Source organism: Asterias amurensis, chromosome 10, assembly GCF_032118995.1.
Source record: "Asterias amurensis chromosome 10, ASM3211899v1".
NCBI lineage: Eukaryota > Metazoa > Echinodermata > Asteroidea > Forcipulatida > Asteriidae > Asterias > Asterias amurensis.
Genome location: NC_092657.1, coordinates 12110509 through 12129863, shown reverse-complemented (window position 1 = coordinate 12129863; position 19355 = coordinate 12110509). Strand labels below are relative to the sequence as shown.

The 19355-nt window shown below is 36.9% G+C and overlaps 1 protein-coding gene across 1 annotated transcript; it reads left to right on the top strand.

Moving 5' to 3' along the window:
* The first annotated feature begins 2488 nt into the window (after window positions 1-2488).
* On the top strand, window positions 2489-18971 carry LOC139942593 (uncharacterized). Its single transcript, XM_071939450.1, has 4 exons — window positions 2489-2652; window positions 9744-10109; window positions 10747-11103; window positions 14631-18971. The coding sequence occupies exons 1-4, from the start codon at window positions 2583-2585 to the stop codon at window positions 14645-14647; spliced, it is 810 nt and encodes a 269-aa protein (XP_071795551.1). The 5' UTR covers window positions 2489-2582; the 3' UTR covers window positions 14648-18971.
* Window positions 18972-19355: the final 384 nt, after the last annotated feature.

Genomic DNA, 19355 nt, shown 5'->3' with positions numbered 1-19355 from the left:
CATTCAAATTCATTTTCTTCTAATCCCCCCGAACTAGGGTTTATTGTAACTCTAAAATGAATTCAATGTCATTTAAGGGCATTCATGGGTACACTTTTACAATTCTCAAGTTGACGTTTTACCAAATTGCAGTTGATGCATTCAAATTAAGACTCACCGAAGCCAACATATTTTTTTTTTTTTAGTTTACGTTTTCCATTTCACTTATTTGCAACGAATTTTAGCTTCTTTGCCTTCAAATTAAAGATGAGTTTTGGCTTTATGCTTAAAATGGGAATTTATGCTTAAAATGGGAATTATAGCTCCTTTACTGGCACATAAGTTGTCTTTTGTTAGAGATTTTGTTTTGTATTTTACACGATTGTTTACGTTTTTATTTCTAAAAAACTAATACAACATTAGTATTGCTCAATAGAGGTTCCTTTTGTGTTGTTACCCTTCCATAAGTTTAAGTATGCAGCCGATATCTTTAAAATGCAAAACTAATATTTTTGTTTTAGCCTTAATTTTTCATTTTTTTTCCGGTTATTTTGTCTTTATAATAAAATTAAATTAAATTCTTAAAATAAGAGGTCGTTATAAAAAAGTTAATAAATTAATAATTATTGAATGTTTCAATCAGTGTCGCCCTTTATATATACATTAATCACTGCTCTGGACAAACCGCGAGCAGCCATCTTTTTAGCCCAAAACTGATTGGGCATTTAGTTGGAGATAATGCCAAATAAGTTTCGTTTCAAGTATCTGCTATTTAAAGGCAGCTAATTAAATTAGAAAGCAAACATAACGTAGAATTTGAATTGGAATGCAAACTTTTGAAAAAAATTCGCTCATGAATGAAATTGAGTGATTGACCATGCGTTGCTGCTGGCTTTTGCGAAGTTGAATGATTCTTGCGGCCTAGTGAAATTGAATGATCTGATTTGACCAGTCAACTAGTGAAATTGAATACCTCTTTGTGACTGTTAAATGCTGTTTCAAAGCAGCAATCGTTTTCAAAATAAATTGAATGAGCCATGAGTTAAGATGAATGGATATTTGATGAAATTGGCCGGGAAAACCATATAGTATTCGGTTTCTCCAAAATGTCTGTACTACCAGGTTCATTAATTTGCATGTAATTCCGATTTGAATATCAAGTCGGTTTAGTAGTTAGACAGTATTTTAATTACCATTTTACCAAAACCAGTATTGGCATGATTGGCCCAGAAAAGGTTTTCTGAGATGCCGTTTTGCCGAAATGGTGCACTGCTACAAAACCAGTACTGGATCATTATCATCATCAAACTTAACGGTATCAGATCGATGCTGCTGGATTTACGCCGGTACATGCAAGCATTGTCCCAATGCTGTAGTTGTTGTTAGGCTATAACTGAAAACAAGTTTGAAAATCGATTGTGAATTTCTTTGAATATGGTCAAACCCGGAAGTAGATGTCAACAAGGGGTCACAATTGTTCAACATTAGTATTTAATGCCTAAGGAGTCTGTACCTGAAACGTAATCAAAAGGGGTCGTTATACAATTTAAATATAAATCCATAATTACCTAAGACAGTTTCGCTATTCATATTGGTGGAAAGCGCGTCACGTAGGGTGTTTAAACGTTTGATAATGAACAGTAAAAGGTTATGAAACATGGGCGTGACAAGCGAGCTTGCACCTGTGCTTATAATACAGATTCTTCATTCCTATTGGTCGACAGCAACGGCCGGAACAGTTGTGCAACATCACGCGGTACGCGCAAAGCGCATAACAATCTCCTTATAAGGAGTTGTTTACCCGAGGGCCTTAACATTTCATAGCTGGAGGGGTGTTGTGTTGAAATAAATCATTGAACAATTATAATTGTTGCATTTATTTTACTTTTTGACAAAAAGTGTTGATGTTTTTTGACCGGAAATGTATTTATTAATGTGAATCAAAGTGTGTTGAATTGGTTTTCACATACTTGTTTAAACCCGCCGAGGCCTGGTTCTTGATAATTTACCAAGACTTCTTCTCGGTAAAAGATTTCAGAACCAGGCTAAAATCGCGTACGATTAAAAAGTAGTCAAGTTGTTGACGTTGACGTACGCCAGCCGGTCGAACACGTTAGAGCCAATGAACAGCTGTCCCTTGGTAGTCCTGCACAGGTGTCAGATGACACCACATTGATACGCTGCAGTCAAAATGCACACGTTTTCACAGCATGCAGATGATCGAAAGTAAGCTTTTCATATATGTGTTTTGATTGGTCCGTGATGTCACTGCATTTTAGTCACTGTGAAGTATCCAATGGAATCACTGGATTGAAATAGCAAGTACCTGTCTTTTATGCGGGTAAATCCAGGGGCCAAGTCTAGGTTGCGTCCGGCTCGTTGACAAGCTCGTAAACATGCCCATTGTATGCTAAGTGGCCCCATCTTCCCTTGGAAAAAACAAACAGGCTCACCGTATAAATACTAGCTACACTTTCGCATTTCTCTTCATTGTGACTCTGATGCCGTAGTTATAGCTACACACTTTTGACAACTTTGAAAAGTATAGTGTCCAATTTATTATTATAACTAACCTGGTACCTCTTTGCAACGACTTCAAGGCAATGGCACCACTGTACCGAAAAACGACGATGTTGTACCTGTATGCGGCATTGTTTGTGCCTGTTATAACGTGTAAGTTTGGGTTTCCATTGTTTTAACAAAATCACTTTCTAGTGAGTGTGAATGAATTATTGTGTTATTATTTGTAGATATTATACACATAATGAATGTTATGAGTGTAATGTTTAATTGTAGAAGCCGAATGCTAGTAATTTTACTATATTATGCCTTGCAGTATAACACTGCTGCGTTACTAAAGACACGTGCACGCAGTGATGTTTTTACTCAGCTTTTTTGTTCCATCCGAAAAGTACCATTGTTACTCAGCGTGCAATGGTACTGTTATTTGCTATCACGCGACGGACAATCCTCCAATCAAATGGCAAGGATCTGCTTGGGTGTTATATAATTTTATTTATTAAATGGTGAATGAAGATTAAATTATTTTAATTAACCTTTCTAAGTTTATACTGCACTTTTTTGTACAGTACTAAAATGTAAGTTTTCGGTTCCAACAAATGAATCTCGATTAAGTGTCAGTGAATCTGGTTTATTTCATTTGTTTATGACTATCTGTGCCACCGTAAAACTGTCAATGTGCATGTTGAGTGTCTGCAAAATATACCCCGTTAGCTGTTATGAATAAAGTAAGAAAAAGTTGTGTTTGAAAATGATATTTTCTAAACAGTTTGATTCTTAGTTGAGACTATTTTAGAAAAGTATCGCGCGAAACTTGCGAATAGTATTTTTAAACACCATGTCAGCATGATAAGTATGATAGTGTAATTTCATTTATTGCATTTATGTATTTAAGTCTTTCGGAAAATACAACAACTATCTCTTTTTAAATATCCGAATCGTGTCTGTGTGTGTGAAGAAAATACAGTAATATTTAAATGTTCTAATATTATTTTTGTTGATGGCAAGACAAATCCAAAAAAATACTCACGTGCTACCAAAGTGCTCTTGTGGCATGCACTTAATAGCACATGGGACGGGAAGCTGAAGGGGCAGGGACGGGAAACGGTACCTTTTACTTAACTTTTGCTTTGGCACGGGATCATGGAGAACGGAGGCGGGCATTAGAGCACGTGGGACGGGGATAGGGAAAGGGCAGGGGGACGAGGGATTGGCAACTTTTACTTGACTGTTGCTATGGCACGGGATCATGGAGAACGGAGGCAGGCATAAAAGCACGTGGGACGGGGAGAGGCAGGGGAGGGGGAACGGCATTTTACTTAACTGTTGCTACGGCACGGGATCATGGATAACAGTGGCATGCATAAAAGCACGTGGGGCGGAGATAGGAAAGGGGCAGGGGTACTGGGGAACGGCACATTTTACTTAACTGTTGCGATACTTAAAATAACAAAATTATTTGACTGACAAATAATGCAAAATGGGAAAAACAGGATGAACAAATAATGATCAGGACGGAAACAAATAACGGGATGGGAAACAATATGGGCAATGAAAACAAACAAAAAGGGACTAATAAATTATATGCGACAGGAAAAAAAAGTAACTGAACGGGAACAATTTAAGTACAAACAGCGACATATTAACAGTGGAATGTTGTACACTATTTGTTTATATTATTGTACCAACGGCTCACATGAAAAAAAAACGGGTTAAATTTGCATTGTTTTTTAATTGGTTATTAATTTTTAACAGCTTAAAATGTGTCATTATTGTCTAAAAGTTGTTCTGGGAACAGGATTTTGAAGCAACAACGTTTTGTCGTATTTGAGTTTCAAGGGATAAACAAATCTACCCGTCCTCCTTTTCGGTTGGTTTTAAAGGCGTGGACACTATTGGTAATTACTCAAAATAATTATTAGCATAAAACCTTTCTTGGTGACGAGTAATGTGGAGAGGTTGATGGTATAAAACATTGTGAGAAACGGCACCCTCTGAAGTGCCATCGTTTTTGAGAAAGAAGTAATTTTCCACGAATTTGATTTCGAGACCTCAGATTTAGAACTTGAGGTCTCGAAACCAACCATCTCAACGCACACACCTTCATGTGACAATGGTGTTTTTTTCTTGCATTATTATCTCGCAAGTTCGACGACAGATTGAGCTCAAATTTTCAGAGGTTTGTTATTTTATGCATATGTTGAGATGTGAAGGATAGTCTTTGACAAATACCAATAGTGTCCACTGCCTTTAAGCAGCAAAGGACAAATAAATATATCACACTTAAACTTTTCCAACTGATTTTAGCACCGAAAGATAAACAAATCTAGTCCTTCCCCTGTTTGGCTAAGTTTGTGCACCCGATATTGACTTTGTTCTCCCCAAAATATGTTAGTGAAACAAATAAACATTGTTTCAACATTTTGAAAACATCTTCAAGAAAAGTTGCTATACATTACCCAAGAGGGCAAAATATTAAAAATCGTGGTTAATTGTGAACCTGCTTTATAAACGTGATGTTTATTTTAGGTTATCTCTGCCAATTTCGGCAAATGAGCAGCCGATATTGTTTTAACTTAGTTTCCCTATGTTTTGCCTGTTCTGTCGTTATTGCGTTCCAAATTCTGAATTTCGGCATTAATTTCGTTTCATTATTGCGGATCGTCATAGTACAAACCAATCAACTAGCATATGCCAGCTGTTTGATCTATCACATGAAAAAAAAAAGTACGACTACTGAAATACAAATAAACATACACTTTAGACCTAGGCAACTGTTTATTGACTTCACTTGATTTAACAGCAGTGGACACTATTGGTAAATACTCGACATCATTGTGAGCATAACACCTTAACTGGTAACGAGTAAGGGAGAGATTCATATAATGGAAATATTGACTGCTATGAAGGGAGCAGTTAAAATTATAGGCTCAAGGTGATGTCAAAACCATAGCCATGATTTTGACATCACCGAGGGCCTATAACTGTAACTGTTCCCCGATTACTAAGCAGTCAATATTTCTTCGAATCAACAACACTCTGACTATACGGTGAAATGTCGTCTGCGAAGAAAGGTCGCGCCGTGACACGGGACGCTAGTCGTACATACTGCGTATCAAAGTTGCGTTATTTTTTAGAGCGGGAGTAGTCAATATGACGTCATCTTGGTAGAAAAAGGGGGCATAGCTATTTCCATGACTCCATTTTTAACCAATCAGATAAGAGGATTCTCTATATGAGGTATTTATTATAAAACAGTGTGCAAAACGGCTCCTTCTGAATATATTATGTAGTTTTCGAGAATGAAGTTATTTTCCATGAATTTGATTTCGATCAAGCATCTGAAAGCACACAACTTCGTGTGACAATGATGTTTTGTTCAGTGGACAATTACCAACAGTGTCCAGTGTCTTTAACAGCAGAGGACACACGTTTTTTCCTTCTCTCCGATGCTTCTGTTTTGACTTCATTCCCCCTAAACAAAACTCGTGGACGATATTTATATTTATATAGGATTTGAGGCATTGCATGGTATCAATATATATTTGGTTTGCAGTAACACCATGTGTGTATCTACATGCAAGGTAGATTTTGCTCTTGGAGAACTGTCTTGCTTAATTCTACTACCGCGGAGTAGATTGTTCTGTAATTATATTGTAGTGTATTTGAATGGGACGTGGTTAAAGTTGTTTCTAGTTTGTTGTTGTTGTTGTTGTTGTTGTTGTTGTTGTTGTTGTTGTTGTTGTTGTTGTTGTTGTTGTTGTTGTTGTTGTTGTTGTTGTTGTTGTTGGTTGTGTTGTCTATTCCAAAACCATCAATATGTTGGCGCACCAGTCATATTGGCATAGATTACCAACAAAAGTTACCCATTTATATGTCTTAAAACCATTATACACTTTCGATACAGAAAAACAAAAAAGTTCACAGATTTACAAATAATTTACATGGTTTACAGAAGGTAATTGAAAAGACTTCTCTTGAAATATTATTCCATGAAATGCTTTACTTTTTGAGAAAACATTAAAACAATTATCAATGGTGACAACGAGAATTACGGATTATAGTAAACACATGTCATGACAAAGCGAAACGTGCGGAAACAAGTGTGTTTTTTTCGTTGATTTCTCCCAACTCCGATGACCGATTGGGCCTACATTTTCACAGGTTTGTTATTTTATATATAAGTTGTGATACTTTGGACAATACTGTATACCGAAAGTGTCCAATGGCTTTAAGGACCAGTCCTTTCACTGTGTATCTCAAGATATGCATAAAAATACAAACCTGTGAAAGCTTGACCTAAATTGGTGTATACGAACTAGGCCTATAATTAAACTTAAAAAAAATAGTGAGAATTTACTTCTTTCTCACAAGCCACGTTACCAAAGATGGACCCGTTTATATATGATACAACTCTCCATTGCTCGTTGTATAGATACATCAAAGTGGGAAGACTTGTCTTTGAAAATGTCCAAAGGTGTCCAGTGTCAGTAAAGCTATCGGGCACATTCGGTAAACAGTATTGTCCAAGTCCCACACTTCGTGTATCACAACGTTTATATAAAATAACAAACCTGTGGACATCTAGGCTCAATTGGTCATCGGAGCCGGGAGGAAAAAAACGGTAAAACCCACCTTTGTGTCCGCACGTTTCGCTGTGTCATGACATGTGTTTACAATAAATCCGTAATTCTCGATATCAAGAAAAATTATTGTTTTAATTTTGTATCAAAAAGTAAAACATTTCATGCATTAATAATTTTTCAAGAGAAGTCTTTCCCATTACCTTCCGTAAACCCTGTAAGTTATTTGTAATATTTATTTTTGTGTGTGTTCCGAAAGTGTCCAATTGCTTTAAACCACGTTGTTGACTACTCAAAGCAGTGGTCTTAGTAAATAATTGACTGGATTGTAGTCAACAGTTCCTCACATAACAGCAACTTTGCAACATCCAAAGTAACCCCAAGTAACCTTCTGCTATATTCAAAGTAACCCCCTTGCTTTGCAAAACTGTACTCGTCCCCTTTTGTGTAACCGTGTAACCCGATGACGCTTACTTTGTAACCTGATGACACTTACTTTGTAACCTGATGACACTTACTTTGTAATCATGTAACCCTCTCTTTACTTTTACTTCATGTATTTGTAACCCTGTAATCCTCCCTTTACTTTTACTTTATATATCTGTAACCCTTATATTTGTGCAACTGCTTACAGTGTGTCCTCCAGATAGGTCTCCAATGCCTACGGAACACTAATTATCGGGTACAATAACTAATGCAAGAAAACAACAAATACCAGAAAATAACCACACCAAATCACACTTCCCGAACTGTGTTCACACTTACTGCAAGCCAAAAGCTTTTACAGTGTGCCTTTACACGTTCCTAGTGCAATACCATAACTACGAAAACCCAGCTTAATTCCCACACTACCAGAAGGTGTTCTTTACCTGGTCACAAGCCAAATCATTTGCGACCGGAAACTATACACTCCACTAGCGTGTCACATAAACACAATCACAGCCTAACTTAATTTTTACACTACTAGAAGGTGTTCTTTACCTTGTCACAAGCCAAAGCATTTGTGACTGGAAACTATACACTCAACTAGCGTGTCACATAAAGACAATTACATGAAAATACACCCAGAAATACTCAACAACTTTTGCAATAACAATTCCGTAGACCCCTGGCCTATCACATTAACATACACAGATAAACTGGTATAAGACCGCTGGCCTATCACATAAAATGCAAGAATAAACTCGGATATAAGACCCCTGTCCTATCACATAAAATGAAAAGATAAACACAATATGCAAGAATGAACAAACTAATATATACACTTTGTACAGATAACTTACGATCTCTCCCGCTCCATCCACGAACTATTTACACAGCACCTCCTGTTTGGAGGTCTTCCGCTACACACACCTGACTCGTTACTGCCCTCTACACGCTAGCCCCCGGTTGCGTATTTTTTTTCTAGGACGAACGTGGGCAATTAACATGAAAGGGGCGTGTTTTTGCCAGAAAAACACTCTTTTGCATGCACGAACTTTAATGATGACCGCAAGGAACCTTGGTGGTGGTATGTGGAATGAAAATAGTTGTGGTGGACCACACAACCTGCCTTTCTTCTACTATCGCTTCTCACAATGGTGTACGGGTTGTGGTTAACCAGTGTACCTCCTATTTCTTTCTCCATGGTCTAATCATGGAGATATACTATCCATGGTCTATTTTTAAACTGGGCACATTTGGTAATTATTGTCGAAGACCAGTAGTTCCACTTGATTTGGTAATTATTGTCGAAGACCAGTATTTTCATTTGATGTATCCCAACATGCATAAGATAACAAACCTTTATTTTTGTTGCATAATTTTATGTGCTCCAGATGCATAAGTGAGCTGTTTGTAATATGCAGTGTACTATTAAATTTCATCAAAAAACATTAGCGACCACAACCGTTCATTAAGAACGTCAGTCTATTTTCATAATTGCCCTCCCTCCCCCTCCCAACCATATCCAAACGTACTTTATTGGCCAATCAAGACTTGGCAATGAAAGCAAGCGCGACGCACTTTTATGAACAAAAGGTAGTTATACAAAATACGCAGTTTTACATGGTACGTGTAAGATGTGTCCATGTATGCGTGTATGTGTACATGTTTGATATGTGTGAGTGTATTTCCACAACTAAATGTATTATTACGTCGAAGTACGCACGTGCACGGGAAAATGTATAGTTTACTACGCCCATTTATGTAAATTGCCCACGTTCGTCCTAGGGAAAAAAAATACGCCCGGTGCCATGCCTCTACACATGCGGTCCCAGATCGCTAACTGCGCACGCGCACCCTGCCAGCCTGGATCACTGCAAGCGCTAGGCTCCACCCACTTGCATCGATCGCCCAGCCACGCAGCAAACACATTGACTACACTAAACAGTCACATGTCCGTCACATGCATTTCCACTACAATACATTTAACTGGCCAAACAACGAAAGAGAGTTATACATTTCCGTAGTATTCAATTTCCTGAGATAAGTAAACTAACAAAGAGGTTAAATTGGCTGCTCGTTTGAACATGAATGGAAACACCTACAAAAGATGGTTGAGATAATTTTGATACCTTTCCATTTTGTTTTTTACAAGCCCACTCTTGTTTATATTTTTTCTATCTCGATTTTGTATTATCCTTATGTTACAAAGTAGACATAATTTCTTTGTCTTTTTAGTTTCGTTTAACAATCGAGTTACGGTGAGCATGAAGCCTTTGTACTGCAGTGATGCTGCAACAAACTCAGCAACACTGATGTGTAGTTTCAGTTATTCTGATTCAACGTACGCCTTTTTCAGCCTGGAGTGGAGACAAGATGGCGTCCTATTAGCAGACTTCTATAATCGTGCAGTAGATCCAAATTACGCAAACTACTGCCAATCGTCGGGTAACTGTACTATAACGAGAACCAACAGTGAGAGTTATTTCACCATTTCAACTGTGGGTATGACTGAAAACAACGCATCGTACAGCTGCCACGTGAGCTTTGATAAAGGTGCTGAAAGGGATGCTGCTAAAGCCACCACAACGTTGGTAGTCAATGGTGAGTAAATTCACGTTCTACATTGCTTACAGTTTGTAAGAGTAACTCTACATGGGTATGAATAATAAACTTGCGGGTACAACCACGTGTATAATCTAGAGAGTGTTAGCTCTGAAAAGAGCCGGTTTGGTCTCGACGTTTCGAGCAGTATAATCTGCTCGTCTTCATGATAATGCTTATCTTTGGCTGGAGGGATGTACATAATCGTAAAATGTTCGCTATTTTGACAACTTGTTCATATGAACGGGCTTTATCTGTTTATTTGTTTTCTATTTCTTATTCATTTCAATTTACTCACCCCAATCCCCAACAACACCTCGTTCAAACTGTACCTCTTTAGAGGCACCGTCGTAGTAGTAACATTTGTTACACAGACAAAAACCTATAGTACAAGGTCGAGATAAATAGTGTTGCTTTCTATATGTTGTATTTTTAAATTGCAAGCCCTTACTCGTTTATATCTGTATATTCGTTATGGTATGTGTGTTGTCTATTGGTGTATTTGCCTTTACTAGTATGTCTTCTTCTTATACACGGGACAGACAAATGTCATGTTTTGACAGTGATACTCTTTGTTAGTCTCTTAATTCTTAATATTTGTCTTAATATCCTTGATTATTGTTGAATGTTTCGTTAGGTCCACCAGTGACGGTAAGCATGGAGCCGTCGTATCACGATGATCCTAGACTACATACAGCAACACTGAGGTGCAATTTTTGTGTAAACGATGCAACGTTCGAATTTTTGAACCTGGAGTGGAAAAAAGATGGGGTCCTAGTAGCAGACTACTTTAATGGTGCAGCAACTCCAAACTACGCAAACTACTGTGCATCGTCAGGTGACTGTACCATAACGAGGACCTGCACCGAGAGTTATTTCACCATTGCTTCATTGGATAGGTCTCAAAACAACGCAGTGTTCAGCTGCCATGTGGTTTTTGATAAAGGTGCCGAAAGGAAGAGTGGTGAGGACACTACTACCTTGACAGTGACTGGTGAGTCAATTCACATTCAACATAATGTGTACATGATGTCAACATGTATTGTGCATCACTGGACATTATACTTGAAGGATTTGGGTACTTTTTTGTAACACAAATGACAATGTCCACAGATTTACATTAAACTTACACCGTTTGAGGACATTGATAGTAGAAAGCTTCCCTGAAAATTGTACACGCTGAGGTGCTGTAGTTTGTAAGAAATGAGGTAAACCATATCATGAAGATACGTTTGTACAAGCTACATTAATGTTCGTCTCATGATCACTGAGACGAAAATTAAGTTCATTACATATTACTCATTTCTCAAAAAATACAGCACCTCAGCAAATAATATTTACAGTGAAGCTTTCTTCTGTCATTATCTTCAAACTGTGTAAGTTTAATATAAATCTGTAGACATACTTTTTTTTTCCTGGAACAAGTACGTATACCCTTTTAAAATGGTGGAATATCAACTGCCTTGGATCGGTCGAGTTGGTCTTAAAAAAGGGTTCGTAACCGTTTGTTATAAAATGCATATATTCTAAAAGTACAATGATCCACATTTGCCTCGAAATTGCGTGGTTTTCCTTTTACTTTTCGAACTAACACGGTCGGCCATTTATGGGAATTTGATTACCAGAAATGGGCGAACGAGTCGACTAGGTAAAAGGAAAACCACCCAAGGTTGAGTGATACTTTTGTGGATCATTATATTTTACTTTTGATATTTATCTTTATAACAAACGGTTTCAAACACTTTTTAAAGACCAACTCGTCCGAACCAAGGAAACGTGTTGCAGTACAGAGTCACAATTCAGTGCGCTATGAAACTTCGTGTATAGCCTGTGTTCAAGGCGTAATGCAACTTACAATTCTCATTCGGGTAGATAGTCTCTACCACATTCGTAAGTATTTAATTAAAAACTAAAAGGAGTAATGCAACATCCACTTTACCATCGTTAAATAGTCTCTTGCACATTCGTCAATATTAAAAACAAAAAGGCGTATTGCAACATACACTTGCCCCTCGGTTAGTCTGTTCCACATTCGTCAATATAAAAAAAAAATAATAATAATAATAATAATAATATTAACAGTCCTCAACCACATAAGCTATTAGTTTGACAATGTAATCATATGAAAGGGCTTTACAAACTTTACTCAAATGGAAATGCTACCTCAGAGATGTCTAAAGATAATATTTTGTTTCCTTTGAAATAACCGTTAAAGGCAGTGAACACTGCTGGTAATTACTCGAAATAATTATTGGCATAAAACCTTTATTGATGACGAGTAATAGGGATAGTTTGATAGTATAAAACATTGTGAGAAATGGCTCCCTCTGAACTGCATAGTTTTCGAGAAAGAAGTGAGTTATTAAGTTATGTCGGGTTTAGATTGATACAAACATAAATACATACAGATAACTGACATATGTATAAAGCACTTTTACATCAAGCTCAAATCGCTGAAAAGAGCAAGACCAATGGAACTATAAATACAACAAATACATCTGATTCAAGTGAGTTTTGAGATTTTGTTTGAACAATGGCAAAGAGTTACACTAAAAGTTGTTCCATATTCGCAGAGCAATAAAGGTGTTCTGATGGTTAAGTGTTCGGTTAGGCGTGTGGTGTCAGAAGCTGATCGCAAACTTGACGGTAGCCTGGTGCTGTTCCTAAAAAGACACTTAAACACAGTAACTAGTGAGTTTTGAGATTTTGTTTGAACAATGGCAAAGAGTTACACTAAAAGTTGTTCCATATTCGCGGAGCAATAAAGGTGTTCTGATGGTTAAGTGTTCGGTTAGGCGTGTGGTGTCAGAAGCTGATCGCAAACTTGACGATAGCCTGGTGCTGTTCCTAAAAAGACACTTAAACACAGTAACTACAACTGGGCAAGTTATTCTCTCTTTGATCGGGAGCCACTATAACTGCTGAAGGCAGGGGGTGTGGCGCGGCAGTAAGCAAACGATATATAAACCACAAACACTCACGGACCGTCTGAACAACCAATTCGCACTATGCAAGGTTTCGTCCGTTGATTTAAACTGGGGTCCAAAATCAAAATGGTAAAATGTTCACTTTAGTTTGTTAGCAACTATTAGTGTATCTGTTGATATTGCAAACAATATGAAAGGCAGTGGACTCTATTGGTAATAACTCAAAATAATTGTTGGCATAAAACCTTACTTGGTGATGAGTAATGGGGAGAGGTTGATAGTATAAAACATTGTGAGAAACAGCTCCATCTGAAGTGCCATAGTTTTCGAGAAAGAGGTAATTTTCCACGAATTTGATTTAAATACCTCATATTTAGAACTTGAGGTCAACTTGAGGTCGAAATCAACCAACTAAACGCACACAACTTCGTGTGACAAGGGTAATTTTTTCTTTCGTTATATTCTCGCAGCTACGATGACCGACTGAGCTCAAATTTTCACAGGTTTGTTATTTTATGAATATGTTGAGAAACACCAACTGTGTAGGCAAAACAAACCGAAACGTTATGAAATCATAAGAATGCCTTGTGTTTCCAAAGTCCCCAATGTCTCGTTTTTTTCAACCTGCCAACTATTTTAAAGCCACCATTCATTGTGTGTCAAACATCAGTTGTGCTAACCTCGGAGCTGTCTACACCAAACAAATACTGTTTGTAAACAAGCACACACTTCATGTCTAGTTATTACTATGTCATGCTGATGTTTTGTTTTACCCATAAAGCAAATCGGCTGTTTAAAGCCATGGGACCCTTTCGGTTCAGAAAAAAAAAAATAACAGTTCACAGATTTACAAATAACTTACAGGGTTTACAAAAGGCAATGGTACAAGACTTCTCTTGAAATATTGTTCCATGAAATGCTTCACTTTTTGAGAAAACAGCAAAACAATATAAATTCTCGTTAATGAAAATTACGGATTTATTTTAAACACCTTTTAATGACACGGCGAAACGCGCGGAAACAAGGGCGGGTTTTTTCGTTGTTTTCTCCCGACTCCGATGACCGATTGAGCCTTAATTTTCACAGGTTTGTTATTTGAAATAGAAGTTGTGGTACACAAAGTGTGGGCCTTGGACAACACTGTTTACCGAAAGGGTTCAATGGTTTTAAAGACAATGGACACCTTTTGTAATTGTGAAAGAACATTCTTGTCACTTGGTGTATCTCAAATAATAACAAACCTGTAAAAATTTCAACTCAAATGGTCGTTACGATATAACAAAGAAAAAACAAAATACCATTGTCAAATGAAATTGTGTGCCATTAGATGTTCGATGTCTCGAAAATTTAATTCAACAATTTTAGTGGAAAATTACCTCAGTCTCGAAAACTACGTTACTTCAGAGGGAGCCGTGTCTCACTATATGTTCTACTATAAACAGCTCCCAATTTCTTGTTACCAAGTAAGTTTTTATTCTATCAATTATTTTGAGTTATTACCAATAGTGTCCAGTGTATGTCATATGAATGAAGTGCTTTGTTAATACATGTAGTCACATAATTTCATCACCTTTCGTATGTTGTATGTTTATAGCCGACAGACACAATTAACCGTCAACATGCGATGAAGAAGGCCTACACTTCAGCAAGTCCAAAGTTCCAATGCAAGGTTGCATGCATCAATTCAAGGGCAACATCCTGTTGTGCTATTGGTGGTGTGCAATAAGCTTTTTTGAGGTATGGCGGACGTGATAGGAGTGTACTGTTTGGTTTGTATGTATACGCACACATTAACCCAAACTTACTGCCGTAGCATTATGTCCGCAATGTTTCAACAAGGCGTATTGTCATCAGGCATAACATTGTCTTGCTTGAAAACAAATAGGCCGTCAAGTAATGTTACATTAATTCCAAACCGAAAACGACTACGACTAACACTTTATTTAACAATTCAATTAAATATTTTCGAATTATTTTTGTTCATTAAACTTTTACAAGTTCAGTTTTAAATTGGTTTTCCTGTGTGTACTAAAAAACATTCAATATATAAGTAGTGAGCCATCGAAATGTGGTTACACTTCGCTTTCTTCTCACACTTATGTCGGTTTAATGGTAAGTAGACTAAGCTGCTAAAAAACTTTACTGTTTTTTTTTTTTTTTGGAGTCGGTAAGTTTAAAGTAGTGGTATATGTACAACGTGCATGTGTGCGGACAGATTGATGCTGTGATCTATTCATTGATTATTATTCGGACCTAATTGAGAGGAACAAATTAAGATTGTTGTGGTTTTTTTTTTGCACCCTTATTATAATCCATATTTTCTTGAATTTTGTCTGCATGCTTTTTATGTTCGATGTTTAGATTTTAGTTTTTGTATCTCATATTCCACTCTCAAATTCTGCAACATTTGTCAAACTGATCAACCTTCTACAACACTTGTTGTTGTTAAGCTCTCGAATAGTTGGGTTGGCCTAAAATTTAGAAAATGACCCATTACGACCTGGATTATTAGTGGATAATCTTGCTACGCTCAGTTGTAAATCGTTTAAGCGCGTCCCTTAACGATATACCCAACTTGACTGATTTGCGATAGACTGTCGCCGTGTCTTTATCCGCAAGGTTACAGACAGATATATGCTACTCAAATCCAATGATTCCATATGATACAATGATATCACTGTATACATGCAGAGACTAAAGGCTACGTAGTTTGGTTTGTTTTGATTGGTCTAAGTTCACCTCTGACGACGAATCAAAACACATATTTTTTTGGAAAGCTGACATGCTGTGTTCACGGTCGGACGTGTGTATTCAAATCGGAATGAAATTAGTATAGGTCATATCGGAAGCCATACGCCGGCTTGAAGGCCGGTCTCTGGTGTGATTCATGAGCCTCAAAATTGTGACGTCAGATGTTCAGGCTATATTTGCAATAGTGCAAGCGAGCCCTTCAAGTTGGCTTAATCGTACCGTGAGAGGTCGCGCTTTGGTGATTTACAACCGAGCATATTCGACCGTTGTTCGAACGGTCAATACCAAACCGGCTTTTTCCAAAGCCAACACTCACACGGAAGAGATTTGCACATGGTTGCTCCCGAAACTTCACTGTTTATTGTTAGTTCCCCGTAACTCGAATTCAATTCCAATGCAATGCAACTTCAACACAAATTTGTAGTCAATACATTTAAATGACTTGAATTGTTGACAATTGCTTCACGAGGAAACCTATTTGACGATAGTTTTTACTATTGTTCAAAATTAAATGGTATTACCTAGTGTTTTGGTAGTAACCAGTAGTTGATATATATTTTGTTTTCTGTGTTGACGTTAGGTTAGAACAGATGCTCGAATGACTATTATCATTATTAATTTTGGTTTTTACCAATTCACCGTTGTGTGTAAGCACTGTAAACTATACTCCCACGAGTCCTGTGAAGAAAAAAAAATATCACAGGCATATTACTCGGTTGGGATTCGAGCGCACTACCCTTGTAAATCTAGAGCAGTCTCTTACAAACTAGACCTATCGTTGAGGTACCCGCTGTCAAAACATTGTGAATCGAACTGCCTCTAGATACCGGGGAAACTCGGTAGTCTAGTTGGTAAAGATAAGTACATACTCATCAAATGAAAAAAATAAATAAAATAAATAAAAATTATTCAGAAGAAATTATTGCAAAAAATATTACTACAGCAACAACATCGCTTGGCAGAAATACTTTTACATGTTTAAGAAGGGACTTCAAATGTCTTGACTATAACAATTTAGTCATCAAGGAAACAAACACAAATAAGAATAAATTAATGAAAAGATCAGTACAACAGCAAACATTACTTATGGAACTCTACTCAAATATGTGGTTTAAATGTGATGTATCAGATATTGTAACATTGCAAACTGCTCCTGTAGACTGTGGTTGTTGTCTGAGTGTAATCGAATAAAGTACACTTTGAATGAGGTTCCTTTCTTATTTATTTCATTTAATTATTTCACACTTTTCAAATAATTAACTGTATTCATGTTATCAATGTGTGTGTGGGACTCTTAGATACAAAAAAACAAAAAAAAAACATTGGGTGACTTTAAGCATGTACTTATTCAAGGAAACAAAATGATCAGAATAAATGATTGCAAAGATCAGTACGCAAAAAGACTTGTTTCTGGACTACTCAGATTGCGATTTAAAATTGATGGGATATATCAAATTTGCAAACTGCTACTTTCAACATTTCATTGTTGTGGGAAAGTTTAAGAAAGGAAACTGTGACGAAGGTTCCTTATTTTTTTCAATTCATTATTTTACTCTTCAGTATTTTGTTGTTAGCATTAGAAAACAAAAATCACTTTTTTGAATGAATACAATCGTTTACTGAATACTCATTTACGGCCTTGTTCAGAACGATCGGAACTAAGGCAATACGAAACGTCGTTGCCGAACAGTTTAGAGCTTTGAACCTAAATTTATGATAACAAACTTAGATGCCTTTATTATTGAATGATCAGACATTGTTGCTGTGATGAGGCAAACTATGTGCCCCAAAAATGTTTGTGATGCGTACAATGAGTAGCAAAAAAGCATTTGTTGAAAGGCAACTTAAAAACCGCTCATAAATAAGGGAATCAATGTGTGGTGAAGAGGTTTTCAACTAGTGGTTTAATCCCAACGAGGCCTGGTTCTTGATAATTTAACGAGACGAAGTCGAGGTAAATTATCAAGAACCAGGCCTCGGCGGGTTTAAACCACTAGTTGGAAACCGATTCAACACACTTTGATTCACATTCATCAATACCTTGTCGGTCAAAAACATCAACACTTTTTTGTCAAAAAGTAAAATAAATGCAAAAAATATAAGTGTTCAATGATTTCTTTCAACACAACACCCCTTCAGCTATGAAATGGTAAAGCTTTCCGCCGCCCTCGGGTAAACAACTCCTTGTAAGGGAATGATGTGCGGGTCGCGCGTATCGCGTGATGTGGCACAACTGTTTCAGCAGTTGCTCTCGACCAATATGAATGAATAAATTGTCTTATAAGAACAGGTGCAAGCTTGCGTGTCACGCCCATGTTTCAACACTTTTTGCTGGTCATAAACAAAGGTTTATACACACTCACGTGATGCGCTCTCCACCAATAGGAATAGCAAAACTGTCCGGGATATTTATGAATGCCCCTTAAGACCCGGTCACACAGGCCTCGAGAACGAGAAAAAAAAAACGATAATATTAAAAATGCACGCCCTCTATTGCTTAAATGAGCGTGGTCGTATTATGCGTGGAGAATTTCAAACAATAGAATGTGTTCTCTTTGCGTCATGATCGTGATCGTTTTCTTTATCGCGGCAGTGTGACCAGGGGCCAATTTCATAGAGCTGCTTAAGCAACAATTTTGCTTAAGCACGAAAATAGGTCGCTTGTTTTACACTTGTTACTGGCCAAAATGTCATGCCATATACATTGCTTGTTACTGATATTTAGCTATTGTTTACTTAGCATAACAATTGGGTGGAGTCTTGGTAGGTAATCTGATTTTACTAAGCAAGGATTTTTGTTGGCTTAAGCAACATTTTGTGCTTAAGCAGCTCTATGAAATTGGGCCCTGGCTTTCACTCTGAAAACTATAACTAATGTTGGTATTACAATGGTATGTTCCTCTAAATAGGCATTAATAAGTATAAGGAGTTTTAAACTAGCTGTATTTGACATGTTTGCATGGGAGCTTCATTATTGGCAGATCATTGACCAGTATTTAAAATTCGCCGATGCAATTGAAATGAGGGTTGTTATTATTTATATTCTAACAATTGTTATTGAGCTACTCTTTTAAATTGATTGAGCCTAAGTAGTAACAACACCCAAAAGGTGTTCGATACGCGCGTAACTCACATGGTCTTATATCTACCTGTTTGTTTGAACAGGTGTTGAAATGTGGATGATTGGAACCAATAAAAGATCATTAAAAAGTGAACACAATTTTGTTGACTGAGATTTGTTAATTTTTTTTTTTTTTTTTTTATTTTTTTTTTTTAACAGACAAGGAACAAGCTTTTATTATTTAAAACACTGTTTGTTATTACACTGTTTGTAAATCGATGCTACGTGATTGCAGTCAACCAACAAACCAGTTGATGAAAATCCATCGTGGATTTGAAAGCTAACCTATAAGAAATCAGAAGGGATTGTCTGATTTTATTAATATTGTTCGTATAAACATACCTGGGACTGGAGATGGGACACAACGTATTTATATTTCAAGGCACATCGCCTTTATATGCTTATAAGCATTACTTTGTTTTTAACCAAGCAAAGTACACAATTGTT